Genomic DNA, 15,503 nt, shown 5'->3' with positions numbered 1-15,503 from the left:
CAAGAAAGGAAATATATCAGAGTCTATGACTTTGTTCTGCAGTGAACACTTTTTACATAGTCAATAATTACAAACTATATTGATTTTTAACTTTTAGATCAATCTATAGTCCACACACAGAGTGCTTTAACTATAGCTATGTAAGTATTAACACTGACAATTTAAAAGTACAGTTGAGAGATCCTGGGATATCAAGGTGCAGGAGGGTGTGTGAAAAGCTGAAAGGATACTAACATTTGCATTTTACAATCCAGAGAGTTAAGAGATATTGTTTATATAGGAAGGATCAGGAAATGATTCTTTGAATGTATTACTTAAAGGTGCAAGGGTAAGATGTAGAAGAAAAATTAAAAAGCAGATCATTAGGATAGTGATCAACAATGAAGAATGAACAGAAAGTGGTACATTTTGACGGAATGCCATGCAGTCAATCAAACAGATGTCATTTAGATATAGGAAAATGTTTGAGATATTATTTTAAGTGGAAAAAAGTAGATTATAAATTTTTAGTTATAAAATGTTATCTAGTAATTTCTATATGGTAGGTTTGTAGATTTTTAAAAATACTCCATTCATTGTCTACAGTTCATCCTTTCAAAAGGTTTATTGGGCATCTACCATGTTTCAGCACTGTGCTAGGGGCTGGAGTAAAAAAATGGCAGTTTATAAAGAAAATCAAGTCTCTGCCATACAGTTGACAGTCCAGCAAGGAAGATACATATTGTACCAGTAAGGATGTAAAAATGTGAGCTTTATGATGGAGGACATTCATGATGTTAGGAGAACATAGAGCATAGGTCCCAAACCTGATCTAGGAATCTGGGAAAGATTCCTCCGAGCAATTACTTTTAAGTTAAGAGGAGGGGGAGGCAGAGGAGTTGTTAGGCAGAAATTCACAATTAGGAACACAGTCTGATCCCAATTACATAAAATACATGAGCTCAGGAAAAATTCTCAAGGGAAACAACAAAATATTAATGGATATTATATTCTGGAATGTGAGGAATTTTGTATTCCTCTTTATACTTTTCCAATTTTTCTAAGTTTTCTGTAAGGAGGATGAATGGCTTTGATAATCAGAAGAGATTAATAAAAGTTACTGTTACTAGTGAAGCAGTTAGATATTTGTGCTGTTTGAGGCCCTCTCCGTAGCCCTACCTATGGAAGTTACAAACGATTGCCAAACCACCTATCCACCCTCAGTGCTGTTAAAGGCTGTCATTGGAGATGGTAGATTCATTTCAACAAATGTTTCAGTTAGCAAACCTGGCTTACATCTTCATTTGCCATGAACTTTGCTAGTAGAAGCATATGCTGGGATCTCCTCAAAAGTCAGGGAGATGCAGATGGCAGGAATATGCCCAGCAGGTACCTATTATTTCTAATATTTCTTTATTCATTGGACTTCTGTGCCATCTTTTTAAATTTAACTATACCCTGTATTATGTTCTTATTGAAAAATGCGGTTGAAAGCATGAAGTAATCCTTGTTTTGTGCCCGTATTTCTTGGATTGTGTTTTTAGGTTCTAAAAGCATTTAAATTGGTTCTCCAGTGAATCCTTTCAAGAAGTTATTCCTACATGTAAGATTGAACCTGTCAGTGGTAATTTTTACAGACTTGGGTATTTAGTTTGCTGTACCTATAAGTCCTGTTGCAATATGTTATTTCTTCAATCACACATTTGTATCATTATTTTGAGAACCAGATATATACTTTATCAAAAGATCTCTTTTTTTCCAAAGTAAACTAAGGTGGAAAATCAAATTAATGCAACTTAAGTTGGCAATGCCTTTAAAAATCTCATGTTATAATGATGAGATTCAGCTGACAGGTGAATTGCAGTGTGTGCAGAGATCAGGTGCTAGGGCATCAGCATGCACAGAGAACCTCTGTGATCTTGTGCCTTAGGAGACTTATCAATACACAAAAGTCGGAGAAAAGGTAACTCAGGATGGGTGTGTGAACATGTTGCTTTACCTAAGTTCATCTTCTCACTTCAATTTGTTTCTGTGTCTCTCTGCTGGAAAAGGCGGTTCAAAGGGTATTGTTATATTATGGAAATACTACAGCTGGTAGTCAAAAGAACTGGATTCTAATTCTGACTTTTATCACTAACTAGCTGAGAGACTTCAGGTCAGTCCCTTAACCTCTCTGGTTCTCATTAAAACTAAATGATCTCTTCCAGTCATTTCTAATGTGAATGCTAAGTGATTTGATGAGATCTAACTTTTGGCTAAATTGTGGCGAGTAGGGGCTACTCTGCACAGTTCCTCCTCTGCTGAGATCTAGGCCTTTCGTTCTTCACCCCTAGTCAGAGCCACTTTGCCCAACCAACTGCCTACTCTAGGAAAATCTCACAGCAAGGATTCAGCAGTGATGAGGGAGCCATACTAAAACAACATCCTCCATATGGCCCAAGAGGAGAGAGATCTGAAAAGGTTTGGGGTTAGTCAAAGCCTAGAATAAGTTGTATCTTCTCTGGAGGAACCTCCCGCGTCTCCCCAGCTAAACCCATGGTCTTATCCCTTTCCTAGTTCTTCTGTATCCATGAACCTCAACTTCCCCTTTCAAATCTACTTTCACCTCCAGGTTGGTATCCAAGCTGAGATATGCCAATGGGGACAGAAGAGGTTTCTTTTCTTACTAACATAAAACACAGTTTTCCTCTAAAATCTCAACCAATTTCATAATTATGATCTTCTATTGACAACTCACATCTTCCCCAGAAGACACATTTCTTTCTCTGTTCTCTTATGTCAAAACTACATTCCATAGTGCAATGATCCAACTATGGGCTGACTTCTCTGGAAACTGCCAGAATTTCTCTTTCTACCTTCCTTTTGCTTCTAAGAGCAGTTGTGGATTATTATAGACCCAAAAATAGGAGTTGAAATAAGCATTGCATCATTTGTCATGCTAGCTACAAAGGAAGTAGCTACAAAGGAAGTAGCAGAGGTAACCAGGAATGAGGAAAAGGAAATTTCTGATAAACAGCTCTGATGGTTATATAGAAGCTGAATTGAATCATAGACACCAGAGTTTGGAATTGAATTTTGAATTGCAGAATTAGAGGTAACTGCCTCCCACCTATATGATAGTATCGATTTATTTTGAAATTTGAGTGTGGTTTTATAGGCATTCCATTCTGTGGTACTGCCAGAGAACATTTATTTATTTACTAGTCTCCCATGCAGCACATTTGAATTTGGAAAAAGAAATAATTAAAACAACAACCTGGGTGCTCCTGATGTGGATAGTATCATGGATATTAATAGTATTTGGAACTAAAATGAATTAGGTTATCTTTATCATCAGTGAAAACATGTAACTGACAAATTCAGCCCTGTAATCAAGCAGTTTAAGCCTTTCCCATTACAGAATAGGAAGTTAGAAGGAATGCTCCTGTCATTGGGCTTGCATTGAGTAAACTAGATAAAGATCGTTTAACTCACTCACCTCTCACTGGTACTTTCTCTAATTTGGAGACAGAAAAGTCCAAAATTAATTTCAGATTCTGAGAGAAGAGACAAAGGAGGAACAGTGAGTTTCTGGGAGAACTTAAAATCTTTCCTGACTGAACCTGGTTTGTGCCTCTTCATCATGGGAGTAGCTCTTGCATCATTTTAAAAACTTGGGCAGTGTTTCAAGAGACTTATTGGTCTTGCCTCTGCAGACTCGTAATTCCTTCATCTGTTCTTGGGAGGAAAAAGCAGTTAGAGGCTTAAAAGCTGGACGTCTCTGCACTCCCATCTCCTTGTTCTTCATTCTTATCCGGGCAGAAAGGTAATGGGACACTTTAGCAAAGGGATATTTTCCAATACTGAGGTGTTGCCTGACACAGCTGGTCAGAGAAGTTAGGTGGGAGAGGGGAGGGGAGGATCCAGAGCCCCCCCATAACTGGTTACTGCTTTTCCCACAAGACCGTGTGTTGATAGACCTCCCTTCCTTCACTCTTTCCCTTCCTCTCCCCTCTCAGTCACTGTCTCTTTCCTGACCTTCAGTTTGGCCTTTCCTAGTAAGAGGTCAGTATGTTTTCACACTTGGGAAATCTCATTCAAGAATTTTTGTCAATGGACAAGTCATAAGAAGCCCTTCCATTTTAGGGCTCATTGACGTCACCAAGGAGGCGATAAATATCTGTTGATATAATTGGATGTGAGATTCAGTGTTGAGAGAGCAAAAATTCTGCCCCTCGTTCCCCGGCAGGGCCCTGTGATTTATGCAGGAGCAGAGGCAGCACGCAATCGAGCTGTCAAGAGAGCGTCAGCTTATTAGGCAAATGCTGCGTGGTTTCTGAAGAGGGTCGACGCTATAAAATCCCACTCCGGGCTCTGGTGTGGAGAAACTCGGAGCCCAAGTCCGCTGAGAGACTGAAGAGAAAGAGAAGAGGGAAAGAAGAAGAGAGTGGGGAAAGAAAGGAGAAGGGAAGAAAACCCCTGAGAAAGCCCCGGAGCCGTTCCTCTGCAGAGCGGCGCAGCGCTCCGCTCACCTGCAGAAGCGCCTCAGAAGGTAGGGAGCGCCTAGACGGAAACGCGCCTCCAACTTTGCACTGCCTGAGCTGCCACGGTGTGCGCCGCGCAGCCAGCTGTCCCTAGGCGTGCTTGTGTGTGTGTGTGTGTGTGTGTGTGCGTGTGTGTGTGTGCGCGCGTGTGTGTGTTTACCGACTGTGCCTCAGGATTCCGATAGTAGCTGGGATGTGGCTAAAGCGAACTTAGACGGCTGCTCATCGTTACCCGAACTGGCAGTTATCCCTCGCTGGCTGCGTAAATGAGCCCCCCATCCATCCCAACCGCCGAGAGAAGGATGCAAGGGCAGGGATGGAAAACGACGAGGAGGAGGCAGCAGTTCTCAGTTCGGAGGAAAACGCTGAAACATCCGGAAAGGGTGGGGTGGGGGGTGGGGGGAGATGTGTAGAACAGGTGAGATCTTACATTTGTAGGTCTTCTCTAGGGCTCGGGGGATTGGTTTGGGGGACCGTTACAAAGGGCACTCAGGGACCGTCCCTTCGTGAGTCTCGTAAGAAGAGTCAGTCCGGCCTGACGAGGGGGTGAGCTTTGGCGCCGAGCCCCGCAGGCGTCCCTTTTCCTGCTCCCCGTCTCGGCCTGCCTCCAACTCTGGAAGTCCGAGTTAGCGCGCTTCAGCACCGCGGACAGCGCCCGCCCGAGCCCCCGAGCCAGGTCTGTGGGTGTCGTCCTGTAGGAAGCCCCCCATCCCCCGAGTGCACCTCCCAGTTGAGCGCAACTCTGATCAACTCTTGCTTTCTCTCTTTCTCTCTCTCGTTCCGCCCTCTGCCCACCTGGGTGCCGCACCTAGCGCCCCTAACATGCGGCTGCCGCTGCTCGTGTCCGCGGGCGTCCTGCTGGTGGCTCTCCTGCCCTGCCCGCCATGCAGGGCCCTCCTTAGCCGGGGGCCCGTCCCGGGGGCCCGGCAGGCCTCGCAGCACCCCCAGCCCCTGGATTTCTTCCAGCCTTCGCCGCAGTCTCAGCAGCCGCAGGCTCGGCCCGGCCTGCTCCGCATGGGGGAGGAGTACTTCCTCCGCCTGGGTAGCCTCAATAAGAGCCCCGCTGCTCCGCTCTCGGCCGCCTCCTCGCCTCCTGCCGGCAGCAGCGGCAGCCGCCTTTCGCCGGACGAGGTGGCCGCCAACTTTTTCCGCGCGTTGCTGCAGCAGCTGCTGCTGCCCCGGCGCCCGCTCGACAGCCCTGCGAGTCCGGTGGAACGCGGCGCCGAAAACGCCCTCGGCGGCCGCCAGGAGGCACCGGAGAGGGAGAGGCGAGCCGAGGAACCTCCCATCTCCCTGGATCTCACCTTCCACCTCCTCCGAGAAGTCTTGGAAATGGCCAGGGCTGAGCAGTTAGCGCAGCAAGCTCACAGCAACAGGAAACTGATGGAGATTATTGGGAAATGAAACGGTGCGTTTGGCCAGAAAGGTTCTGCATTTAACACAAAAAGTAAAAATAAAAAATAATGCAGTATTCTGTACCACAGCGTTGCTCTGATACCATTTGTTTATTTTTATATAGCTTGAGACGTAGAGGATGTACAGCAAGAGCGCCCATACTCCTTAGCATGCACAAAGTGTATTCACGTGCAGTAACAGCAACATCCTGTAATTTGTACTGTGTACTCATAGTTTCTATTTCCAGGTGTCTTTAACAGTGTTTTAAAGAGAGTATAGACCCAGGAGGAAATGTTTTGAAGAAGCAGACAGAAGTCACCCAATTGATTTTGTTGTGGTTTGAGCCAAAAAGAATGTCATTCTCTTGGGTGGGTGAGACAAAATCTGTAAGCTCTTTGAACCAGCTTTTCCTTGTAAACGTTTCAGTAATAAAACAGCTTTCCAATCCTTGGTCAATTTGGTTGTGTAAGAGAATGTTGAATATTTATATTTCTAATAAAAGCTGCAAAGGTAATCATGACTTTATTTTTCCTCTTCAGTGCTCACAGGGGAGTATACCCTGAGCTCCTTACTTCCTCCAAATTGACTTCAGCACAAGAGAAAACAAAACTCCTTGCATTTTATTTTCTACTAAAAACACGAACCTATGTCAGTGGCTTACACTGCAACCACCTTGGACTCATCTCTGCACCTCAGATTACTCCTCTGAGGTTAAGTTAAATAATTTGGAAAGTTGTTTCCAGTTCTAAGGCTTGGTAATTCTATAGATGGAAGATTGATTCATAATGGAAATAACATCTAACCTTGATTACCTGTAAGATGTGAAATAATTGGGGACCGTGGGGAAGGAGGAAAAGGAAAGAGGACAAGGGCTGTGGTGGGGCTTTCCTCCAATTAGGGGCCAAAATGCTGCATTGTTTTCCCACGAGAAAGGCTTACTTTATCAAACGATTACTTTGGTACCATTAATTATCTTTTTTTCTAAGCTATTTTCCACTGCTGTCTTCTAGTAGGAGAAACTTAATAGCCCCTCCACTTAAAAGAACTAAATGTAGTTGCTGTAAAATGGCCCTTGGGAACATTTTTTTTATAAAGCACATTTTGACTTTAATAAGTTCACAAATACCTCATGTATGTCTATGCCAACCCTAATCACTTTAATTCTTAGGAATACGGACTATCTCTATGCACTTCTAAAATCAAACAGCACACCTAATTAGTTTTACAATGCACCCGCCTTTGGTAGTTTAGTTATAACTTTAAAAATTCAGTCGAATGTTTAATACTTCAAAATTAATTTGGATGGATGTGAATGCTTCTTCCCTTGAGACCCTTTAAATTCACTTGATTAGTGGATTAATGAGATGATATGAAACATAATAAATCATTGTAAGACTAAGTTGTTAAAAACAGCATTTATTTAAGAGTTCATACAGAGTAAAGTTAAACTTATGTTTCGAAGGAGGCAAAATTATGGTGGAACAAATAAAGCATGATTTAAATACATATATATATATATTTGTATATGTATAATGTGTATTGTGTGTGTGTATATATATATTTAAATACATGTAGTTATTCTACGGTTCAGCAGATTGGTGCCTCAGTGGATACATAAGAAAATAGACAGTTCCTGTTGAAAAGTCTTCTTTAGTTAAAGTGCCTGATATCTAAAACTAAGATTAGAAAAGTGTCACAAGAAGTGTCCTTGGCTTTTAGCCTTCTGGACTATGAAAGTACCACCAGAGTCAAAGAACATTTCTGGATATCCATTCAGCGACATCTGTCGTGGAAAAGAGGAAAGCTTTGTGAAGCATCTCATATCTTTGGTCAATGATTTACCTTTTGTCCATATATTGATAAATCAGTCACTTCTGAATTAACACTGAATTTCACTGACCACCTGCACTGTTAAAGAGGAAAGAGAATAAGAGCTACTATGATTTCACGACAAAAGACAGTGCCTATTAGAGATGAGAGAGTAGTGCCCACATTTTTCAACATCTGCCACTTGTTACTGAAACACACACACACACATATCACACCTACAAACCCTTCATAATGTTTCCCACACAATAAAAGATTTGCGTAAGATCAAGTTCCTTTTTTCCCAATGCTTTCTGCAGCTGTTTTCTCAAAGCATTGTTTTCCCTCAATGTGTTAGCTAAGTCATCTGGAATTAAAGGATATTTTTGGTAGAAATCCCGTTCAGAGGTCCCTTTCATCACCTGCATACTGTTAGTTTTATCTAGGTTCCCTGCTGCCTGTGTGAATCTCAGCCAGGCAGACAGAGGTGCAGCAGTTGGAATGAACATCATTCATTCAGGGAGTTCAACCAGGAAAAGGAGAAGACATGGCGAGCTGGTTGAGAATCAGCTCCATTCCCACTCCCTGAAGCTGCGGCCTGTCCCTGGAGGGGAGTGTCCTCAAATCCAGTCTGCAACAGAAGAAAATCTGCATCAGAGGAAAAAGAGGCCAGTCCTTTTTGAGTTGATCCAGTCACTTTTCTATTGAGGAGAAAGGATAATAATAATTATATAGGACATAATTATTGTTAGGAGTGGAAAGCAAGCTCAGGTTATCTTGGCCATGACCAAGAGCCATGAAAGGAATTCACACTCATGATCTAAAAAGGGGCAACAGTAATGCATGCCCCTTGGGAAACAGTACAGGCTATTCTACTTTTTTTTAAAGTCCACTTGTACATGATCTACTGAGATGAAAATAACATTAAAACTAGTAGGAATTTGGGTTTAGAAAAATCTGCAAAATAAATAAAATCCTGATTTAAATGACTTCACTACATCACATGACATAATCTCTCCACTGCTAAAGTAAGAATTTCTACCAGCATGTGAACAATATATATATATATATATATATATGTAATTTTTGCAAAACTGCAGGCTTAGTTTTGAGCAAATCATGAATAAAAGGACTTTTTTCTCCAGGCAATAAAATCTAATTACATAGACATTCCTAAATAGATATCTATCTTTCATAGATACCAGACAGATACAAGTTATGATTTTGAAGTCATTGATCTATCTAATCTCATAAGTGAAATTTATTTATGATGCCTTGAGTTTAAAAAATAATCACTCAGTGGAATGAGGGACAATCATAAAGAAGTCTTGCTGAAATGCAACTTGATGTAAAAATGCAGACTGCTTACATTGAAGGTACCATGACAAACAGTTCTTCCTCAGAGAACTACCAAACACAGACTAATATTCTGATGACTTCACTGGTAAAGTTATCCCATGGGATTAGAATGCCACTGATACCAAAGCAATGAGGTAGGCACATGCATTCAACCCAGAAGCCCTGGGTGATGTTATGAAGCTGCTGTATGAATGGACAATACCTGGCACAGGCAAAGCAGAACTTCAGCAAGTATGTTGTTTTGTTGCCACTCAAACTATTTTCAAGAGAAAAAAGAGTACTTGTCCTGCATTTTACCAGATTTTACCCTAAGCATATACTGGGTGCTGATGTTTCAAGTTCACTAAAATTTTCCCAAGTCCTTATGGCTTTAGGATTATCCTTCCCCCTGCCATGTCATGCCCTGATAGAAAGTTAAGAAGGCCCATGGAATCATATTAGCCACAGTAGAAGAAAACTAAAGCAGGTTAAAAAAAAAAAAAAAAAAAACTAAAGCAGGTAGATTTCTATAAAGGAATAGTTGAGACATCAAGTGTGATAGGGCTTTTTTTTTTTTAAAGAAGATGTTGGGGGTAGGAGTTTATTTACTTATTTATTTTTGCTGTGTTGGGTCTTCGTTTCTGTGCGAGGGCTTTCTCTAGTTGCGGCGAGCGGGGGCCCCTCTTCATCGCGGTGCGCGGGCCTCTCACTGTCGCGGCCTCTCTTGTTGCGGAGCACAGGCTCCTAACGCGCAGGCTCAGTAATTGTGGCTCACGGGCCCAGTTGCTCCGCAGCATGTGGGGGTCTTCCCGGACCAGGGCTCGAAACTGTGTCCCCTGCATTAGCAGGCAGATTCTCAACCACTGTGCCACCAGGGAAGCCCGATTGGGCTTTTTTTAAAAGGCTGTTACTAGATTCTGTTGGTAATGGGTTAGCCACCTCAATGTCCTTGAAGTTGACATGGAATAAACATCGTCCTGACAGAAGCCGGTGCCTATGCACTCGTGCTGAACTCTCCTCTTCCCCGTCATAGTCACCTTACTCTCGCGAATCCTGAAAAACCCCAAGTGATCTAGGCATATCATTAATGTGTAAAGTACTTTTCTCTGGCCATTCTGTGTGAGTGAAGAGTGAATTCTGCCTAGATGAACAGACCATCAGGCTGCATTTTGTAGCCTCTTTTCCTTGAAGGCAATTTCTAATCTAGAGGAAACTTCCATGACAGTTGTTCTGAAATATCTGAAGGGTGAAACTAGAGTTGGGTGAGGTATTTTCTGCAGAGGGACGGAATCTTTGTGACACTGCTGGTGGCTTGCAAGCCATTTGCGGCTGCTTTTGGAATCTGTATATATTTTAGTGCTTTTTTTTTATACTCGAAATTAAAATCTATCTTCCATTTTCAATGTTTTAGCTGTTAATACCCTACAGCCTTCAAAACTTGGTATTAAATAGTTTGGGTTCGCTACTTTTACACACTCATGTTTTCAGTCAGTTATTAGATTCCAAACAATATGGACCAATGCTGTCTTTCAGAGAAGAAAGGCTGCTTCCAGAGCAGGGGGCTAAGAGCGGAGATTATCCTGAGTATCTATAGGTGATTATACCGTCTCCCTGGTTTTATTTATGTGAGCTTGAGGACCACTCCGCCGTGAACCATCTCAGCAAGGAAGTTTTATGCAGAGAGGCTTAGCCTGGTTTTGAATTCCAGTTTAACAACTTATTAGCTGTATGACTCGGGCAAGTCACTTAACGTCTCTGAGCCTTAGTTTTCTCTTTTGTGAAATAGAGGTGACACCCTATCTCACAAGTTTGTTGTAGGGCTGAATAAATAAAGTAATGCACCTAAAGCACTTTGCACACGACTCACTTATATTAACTGCTTCATAAATGTCCGTTTCCTCCCTCCCTCCTTTCCTTTTCCTCCCTTCCTTCGTTCCTCCCTCCCTCCCTCCCTCCTCCCTCCCTCCCTCCCTACCTCCTCCCTCCTTCCCTCCTTCCCTCCTTCCTCCCTCCCTCCTTCCTCCCTCCCTCCTTCCCTCCCTTCCTTCCTTCCTCCCTCCCTCCCTCCCTCCCTTCCTTCCTCCCTCCCTTCCTTCCTTCCTTCCTTCCCTCCTCCCTCCCTCCCTCCCTTCTCCCCTCCCTTCCTTCCTTCCTTCCTTCCTTCCTTTCCTTCCTTCCTCCCTCCCTCCCTCCCTCCCTTCTTCCCTCCCTTCCTTCCTTCCTTCCTTCCTTTCCTTCCTTCCTCCCTCCCTCCCTCCCTCCCTTCCTTCCTCCCTCCCTTCCTTCCTTCCTTCCTTCCCTCCTCCCTCCCTCCCTCCCTTCTTCCCTCCCTTCCTTCCTTCCTTCCTTCCTTTCCTTCCTTCCTCCCTCCCTCCCTCCCTCCCTTCTTCCCTCCCTTCCTTCCTTCCTTCCTTCCTTCCTTCCTTTCCTTCCTTCCTCCCTCCCTCCCTCCCTCCCTTCCTTCCTCCCTCCCTTCCTTCCTTCCTTCCTTCCCTCCTCCCTCCCTCCCTCCCTTCTTCCCTCCCTTCCTTCCTTCCTTCCTTCCTTTCCTTCCTTCCTCCCTCCCTCCCTCCCTCCCTTCTTCCCTCCCTTCCTTCCTTCCTTCCTTCCTTTCCTTCCTTCCTCCCTCCCTCCCTCCCTCCCTCCTTCCCTCCTTCCCTCCCTTCCCTCCTTCCTCCCTCCCTCCCTTCCTTCCCTCCCTTCCTTCCTTCCTTTTCTTCTCATATTAGCAAAGAGGCTCCTCTGCCACACAGAAACACCTGGGGACTGTTTGTGAGGAACGATATACAACAGCCAAGACGCCCCAGTAAAGAAAGACAATAGTATTTGTGATGCTCATCTTTCCATCATGTATAAGTTTTAGTTCCTTTGGCATGCTGTAATCATGGTTACTCATCACCCAGTCCAGTGTGCCTCCACGTGGCCCAACTTTATATATGGCTCTCTCATAAAGGAGGAATGAGTTAAAAATTTAGAAATCTTTCTATAAGCACAGCCCATTCAATCATAAGCAGACATTTTCCCTACAGCCTTCCCCAAGAGAACTGTATATATGTATTCCTTTAAATAGTTTTCCAAATGCTGGCTCTCCTTCATCACAGGAAGTGCTGTTTCTTGGGAATAATGATGTCTCATTGAAGCTGAACAAAGGACAGAGAATAATAAGCACTGATCTCCTCTACCTGCTTTTGAGTTTGCCCTGCATTCCAGTCTATTCTGAGATGTGTGCCAAGGGGAAGAAAGGATTGTTAGTCCGATATTATTTCTAAACTTTACACACTTTCCTCAGGTAACAAATGAACAAACTTACAACCATCATTTAACACTGCTCTATCAGCATGGGGCTTCAGATGCGTTGAGAAATGTGAGTTTTAGTCATAAAGTAAAACCAGGAAATGGAACAGAGAGGCAGAATTTTCCATCTCAACTGGGAGACCCAGTTCAGTCAAGATCCACAGGAGACTAGCTGAAGGGAATGATATACCTTTGCTTAAAGGAAAGACCATTTTTCTCACATGAACTTGACCAGAAATCCTGGGTATCCGTGAACCAGACTCACTCAGAAACACAAAATCTTTTATTTTCCTTTGAGTTATTTCCTGTTACTATCAAATGCTGTTTGAAAGGAAAAAAAAAATAGTGTCAGATTCTGATGCTAGGCTATCCTTTCCCTGCCCTGAAGAGCAGGTGGTGGGAGTTGCTCCTGCTTAGGGCTGAGTGATGTGTGTAAGCATCATCCTTGTTATGTCATCGAGAACCATTTCTTGCTGATGGGGATGAAGTAGGATGAATTCTGCCAGAGGCTTGTGGATGTCTTTCTCTGTGTATAGGACAGTTCCAGGTTCTGGCCAGTGTTTGCTTGGCCTGAACTGTGCATGGTATTTTGAAAAAGGCTTGAATGAGTTGCAAACATTAAAAAATTAGGAGCAAGGGTGTGAAGAAATAGAAACTCTTGTGCACTGTTGGTGGGAATGTAAACCAGTGTAAAATAGCATAGCGATTCCTCAAAAAACTAAACATAGAATTACCGTATGATTCTGCAATTCAGTAAGAATTGAAAACAGGAACTCACACAGATATCTGTACAACCATGTTTTCCAGTGGCGCTAGTCACAATAGGTGAAAGCAACCCAGGTATCCATCAACGGGTAAATAGATAAACAAAATGTGGCGTATACATATAATGGGATATTACTCCATCCGAAAAAGGAAGGAAATTCTGACACATGCTACAACATGGATGAACCTTGAGGACATTATGCTAAGTGAAATAAGCCAGACACTAAAAGACAAATTCAGTACAATCCCACTTACATGAGATATCTAAAGCCGTCAAATTCATAGAAACAGAAAGTAGAATGGTGGTTGCCAGGGGTTAGGGGGCGGGGGCAATGGGAAGGTATTGCTTAATGGGTATAGAGTTTCCATTTTGCAAGATGAAAAAGTTCTGGAGATTGGTTGCATAATAGTGGGGATTTACTCAGTGCTACTGAACTGAACACTTAAAAATGGTGGTTAAGATGGTCATTTTTATGTTATGTGTTTTTAACCACAATTTTAAAAACAATATTTTTAATTAGGAGATTTCCCATTAAAATCTGGATTAGCAGGTCCTCTTGGCAAAGCAGAAATTTAGCAACCCAGAACCTACAGGAAGGGCTGAGCAGCATGGTCACTTTGGGCTGGGATGCACTCTCCCACAGTTTTTCACAGTGCTCACCACTCCCTTTTGCCTCCCCTGCTGCAAGGCTGTTTTCAGTGGTCATTTGCCACTGCACTTGTACAGTTGCTATGCTCAAAGTAAGTTAAGAGGAAAGCAAACAATATCATGTATTATATTTGTGCTTCTATCAACATTTTTTCTTTCACCTCACCTGCTTTTTCATTAATCGTACCTTCGTCTCTAAAGGCACACAAGCTTGTTGCTCTTAACAGAAGGTTAGTTTTTAGTAGGAAGGTGTCAAAGAAAAGAGAAGATAATACTCAATGGAGTCTTTGGCTTGATTTTTATGCTAAATGGGATGAATATTTTTAAAAAGCCAACATGCTTCTTGTGGCAATATTCTTGACAATCAAAGCGTGAAACTGCCTTCGGCGTTTCACTGAGGCCAAATGTGTCCCTGGACACTTAGCGCAGGGGATATAACTGGGTGCCGTTTTGGAGGAAATGCTCTTGTTTGGGCTTGGGGGCAACACCAGTAGCCCCCTTTACCTAAATGCGGCCCGGCCCACTTGATTCACTGACTGAACAAAACGAAACAGACGCTTTCCTGATATTCACTCTGGCATAAGACAGGGTAGCCACATTTATAAGAGGAATTATTTTTTGCTAGCCTAAAATAAAAGAGTGAGCTGTGCCAGGTCATTTTGATGAGTAACCAGTGCCCTCAGACGGCCTCTAAGCTTCCCAGGGCCTCTGTAAGGTGCTAGCCTCAGTCCTTCCCCAAATGAGCATCTGTGTACACCACCCACGATTCTGATCCATTACAATGTAACTGTCCTGCGTTCCATTCCCTCAGGCGTATCCAAGTGATAGTAACTGATTGGATAAACTGAACTGCAACTGAGACATTAATGGGCGCTGATGGCTCCAGGTCCACCCCTGCCAGATACCATTTTACCTAGAAATGGCCCTGCCTCACCCCGAGGGCCGGGCTGTTGTGGACGTGTCAGCCACATGCCCAGCACGCAAGGAGGTGCTGGGGGCAGTGAGGAAACTGTGTCCAGCCCCACACCTGGCCCCCCCCCCCACTCCTCTCTGCCGCCGTGAATGCCAATGACAAATTCAACCTGACGGAAGGATCTGGTTACCATGCATGTTAAATGCCAGTCTTTCTAGGTCAATCCAAAAGAAGCCTTGAGCCTCCACAGTGAAAGCCATTTGCCTTAAAGGAATGTGGGTGAAAAGGGTAAGGCTAGACTTGAGGCCACTGAGTGGGCGACCACCAACGTCTGTCCCGCACCTGCTGGGCTAGGTCAGCGAATCAGAGCCAGATGCTGGAAACAGGTGTAAGGAGGAACGCCGAGGTCAAGGGTAGAACATTTATTCAGAAAGATTCAACCCAAGCATTGGCCTGCTGCCTGCTTAGCCTTCCTGAACCGCAGGCCCTTGGAGAGCTTAAGCATTATGGATTCCAGACTGGAAAAGAGAGTACAGCCAAGACCCTGGGCCAGTCATCAATGCCTGAGAAGTGACTGGGGCATGGTCTGTGACTCACAGCCAAGGGTCTAAGCCCTGGAAACTCGGTTGGGTAGGTCCATCATGGGCAATCCTTTCACAGGAATGCAGTCATCTCTGCTCAGTGGCAGAGAAGTCAAGGTATGTTAGGAAGGCAGCACAGAGCTGTGACAATACAGCACGCTCTCCGCAGACGCCAGAGGAAGGAGAAAAGAGGTACCCCTCGCCCCACCAAATGAGCCCTGGAAGGAAAACATTCACTAAAGAGCATTTTTTGCCCTTGG

At 43.7% G+C, this 15,503-nt stretch overlaps 2 protein-coding genes across 4 annotated transcripts in view; one reads left to right on the top strand and one right to left on the bottom strand.

Moving 5' to 3' along the window:
- The first annotated feature begins 5,324 nt into the window (after nucleotides 1–5,324).
- Nucleotides 5,325–5,906, top strand: CRH (corticotropin releasing hormone). The gene has a single exon (XM_060128408.1). It carries the CDS (start codon nucleotides 5,325–5,327, stop codon nucleotides 5,904–5,906), a length of 582 nt encoding a protein of 193 aa, XP_059984391.1.
- Nucleotides 5,907–7,297: 1,391 nt separating this feature from the next.
- TRIM55 (tripartite motif containing 55) overlaps nucleotides 7,298–15,503 on the bottom strand; it is a 42,998-nt gene continuing 34,792 nt past the window's right edge. For all 3 annotated transcript variants that reach the window (XM_060127930.1, XM_060127929.1, XM_060127931.1), the window contains one exon: nucleotides 7,298–8,334. In XM_060127930.1, the coding sequence (XP_059983913.1) occupies nucleotides 8,324–8,334 (11 nt within the window). In that variant the 3' untranslated portion in view covers nucleotides 7,298–8,323. The remainder of the gene's footprint in view (nucleotides 8,335–15,503) is intronic.

Source organism: Lagenorhynchus albirostris, chromosome 17 (assembly GCF_949774975.1).
Source record: "Lagenorhynchus albirostris chromosome 17, mLagAlb1.1, whole genome shotgun sequence".
NCBI lineage: Eukaryota > Metazoa > Chordata > Mammalia > Artiodactyla > Delphinidae > Lagenorhynchus > Lagenorhynchus albirostris.
The sequence above is the reverse complement of the archived record's forward strand: the minus strand, read 5'-3'. Positions and strand labels throughout refer to the sequence as shown.

What these genes read in the sequence shown, in the direction of transcription:
- CRH (XM_060128408.1), top strand. Translation starts at nt 5,325, where the DNA reads ATGCGGCTGCCGCTGCTCGTGTCCGCGGGCGTCCTGCTGGTGGCTCTC.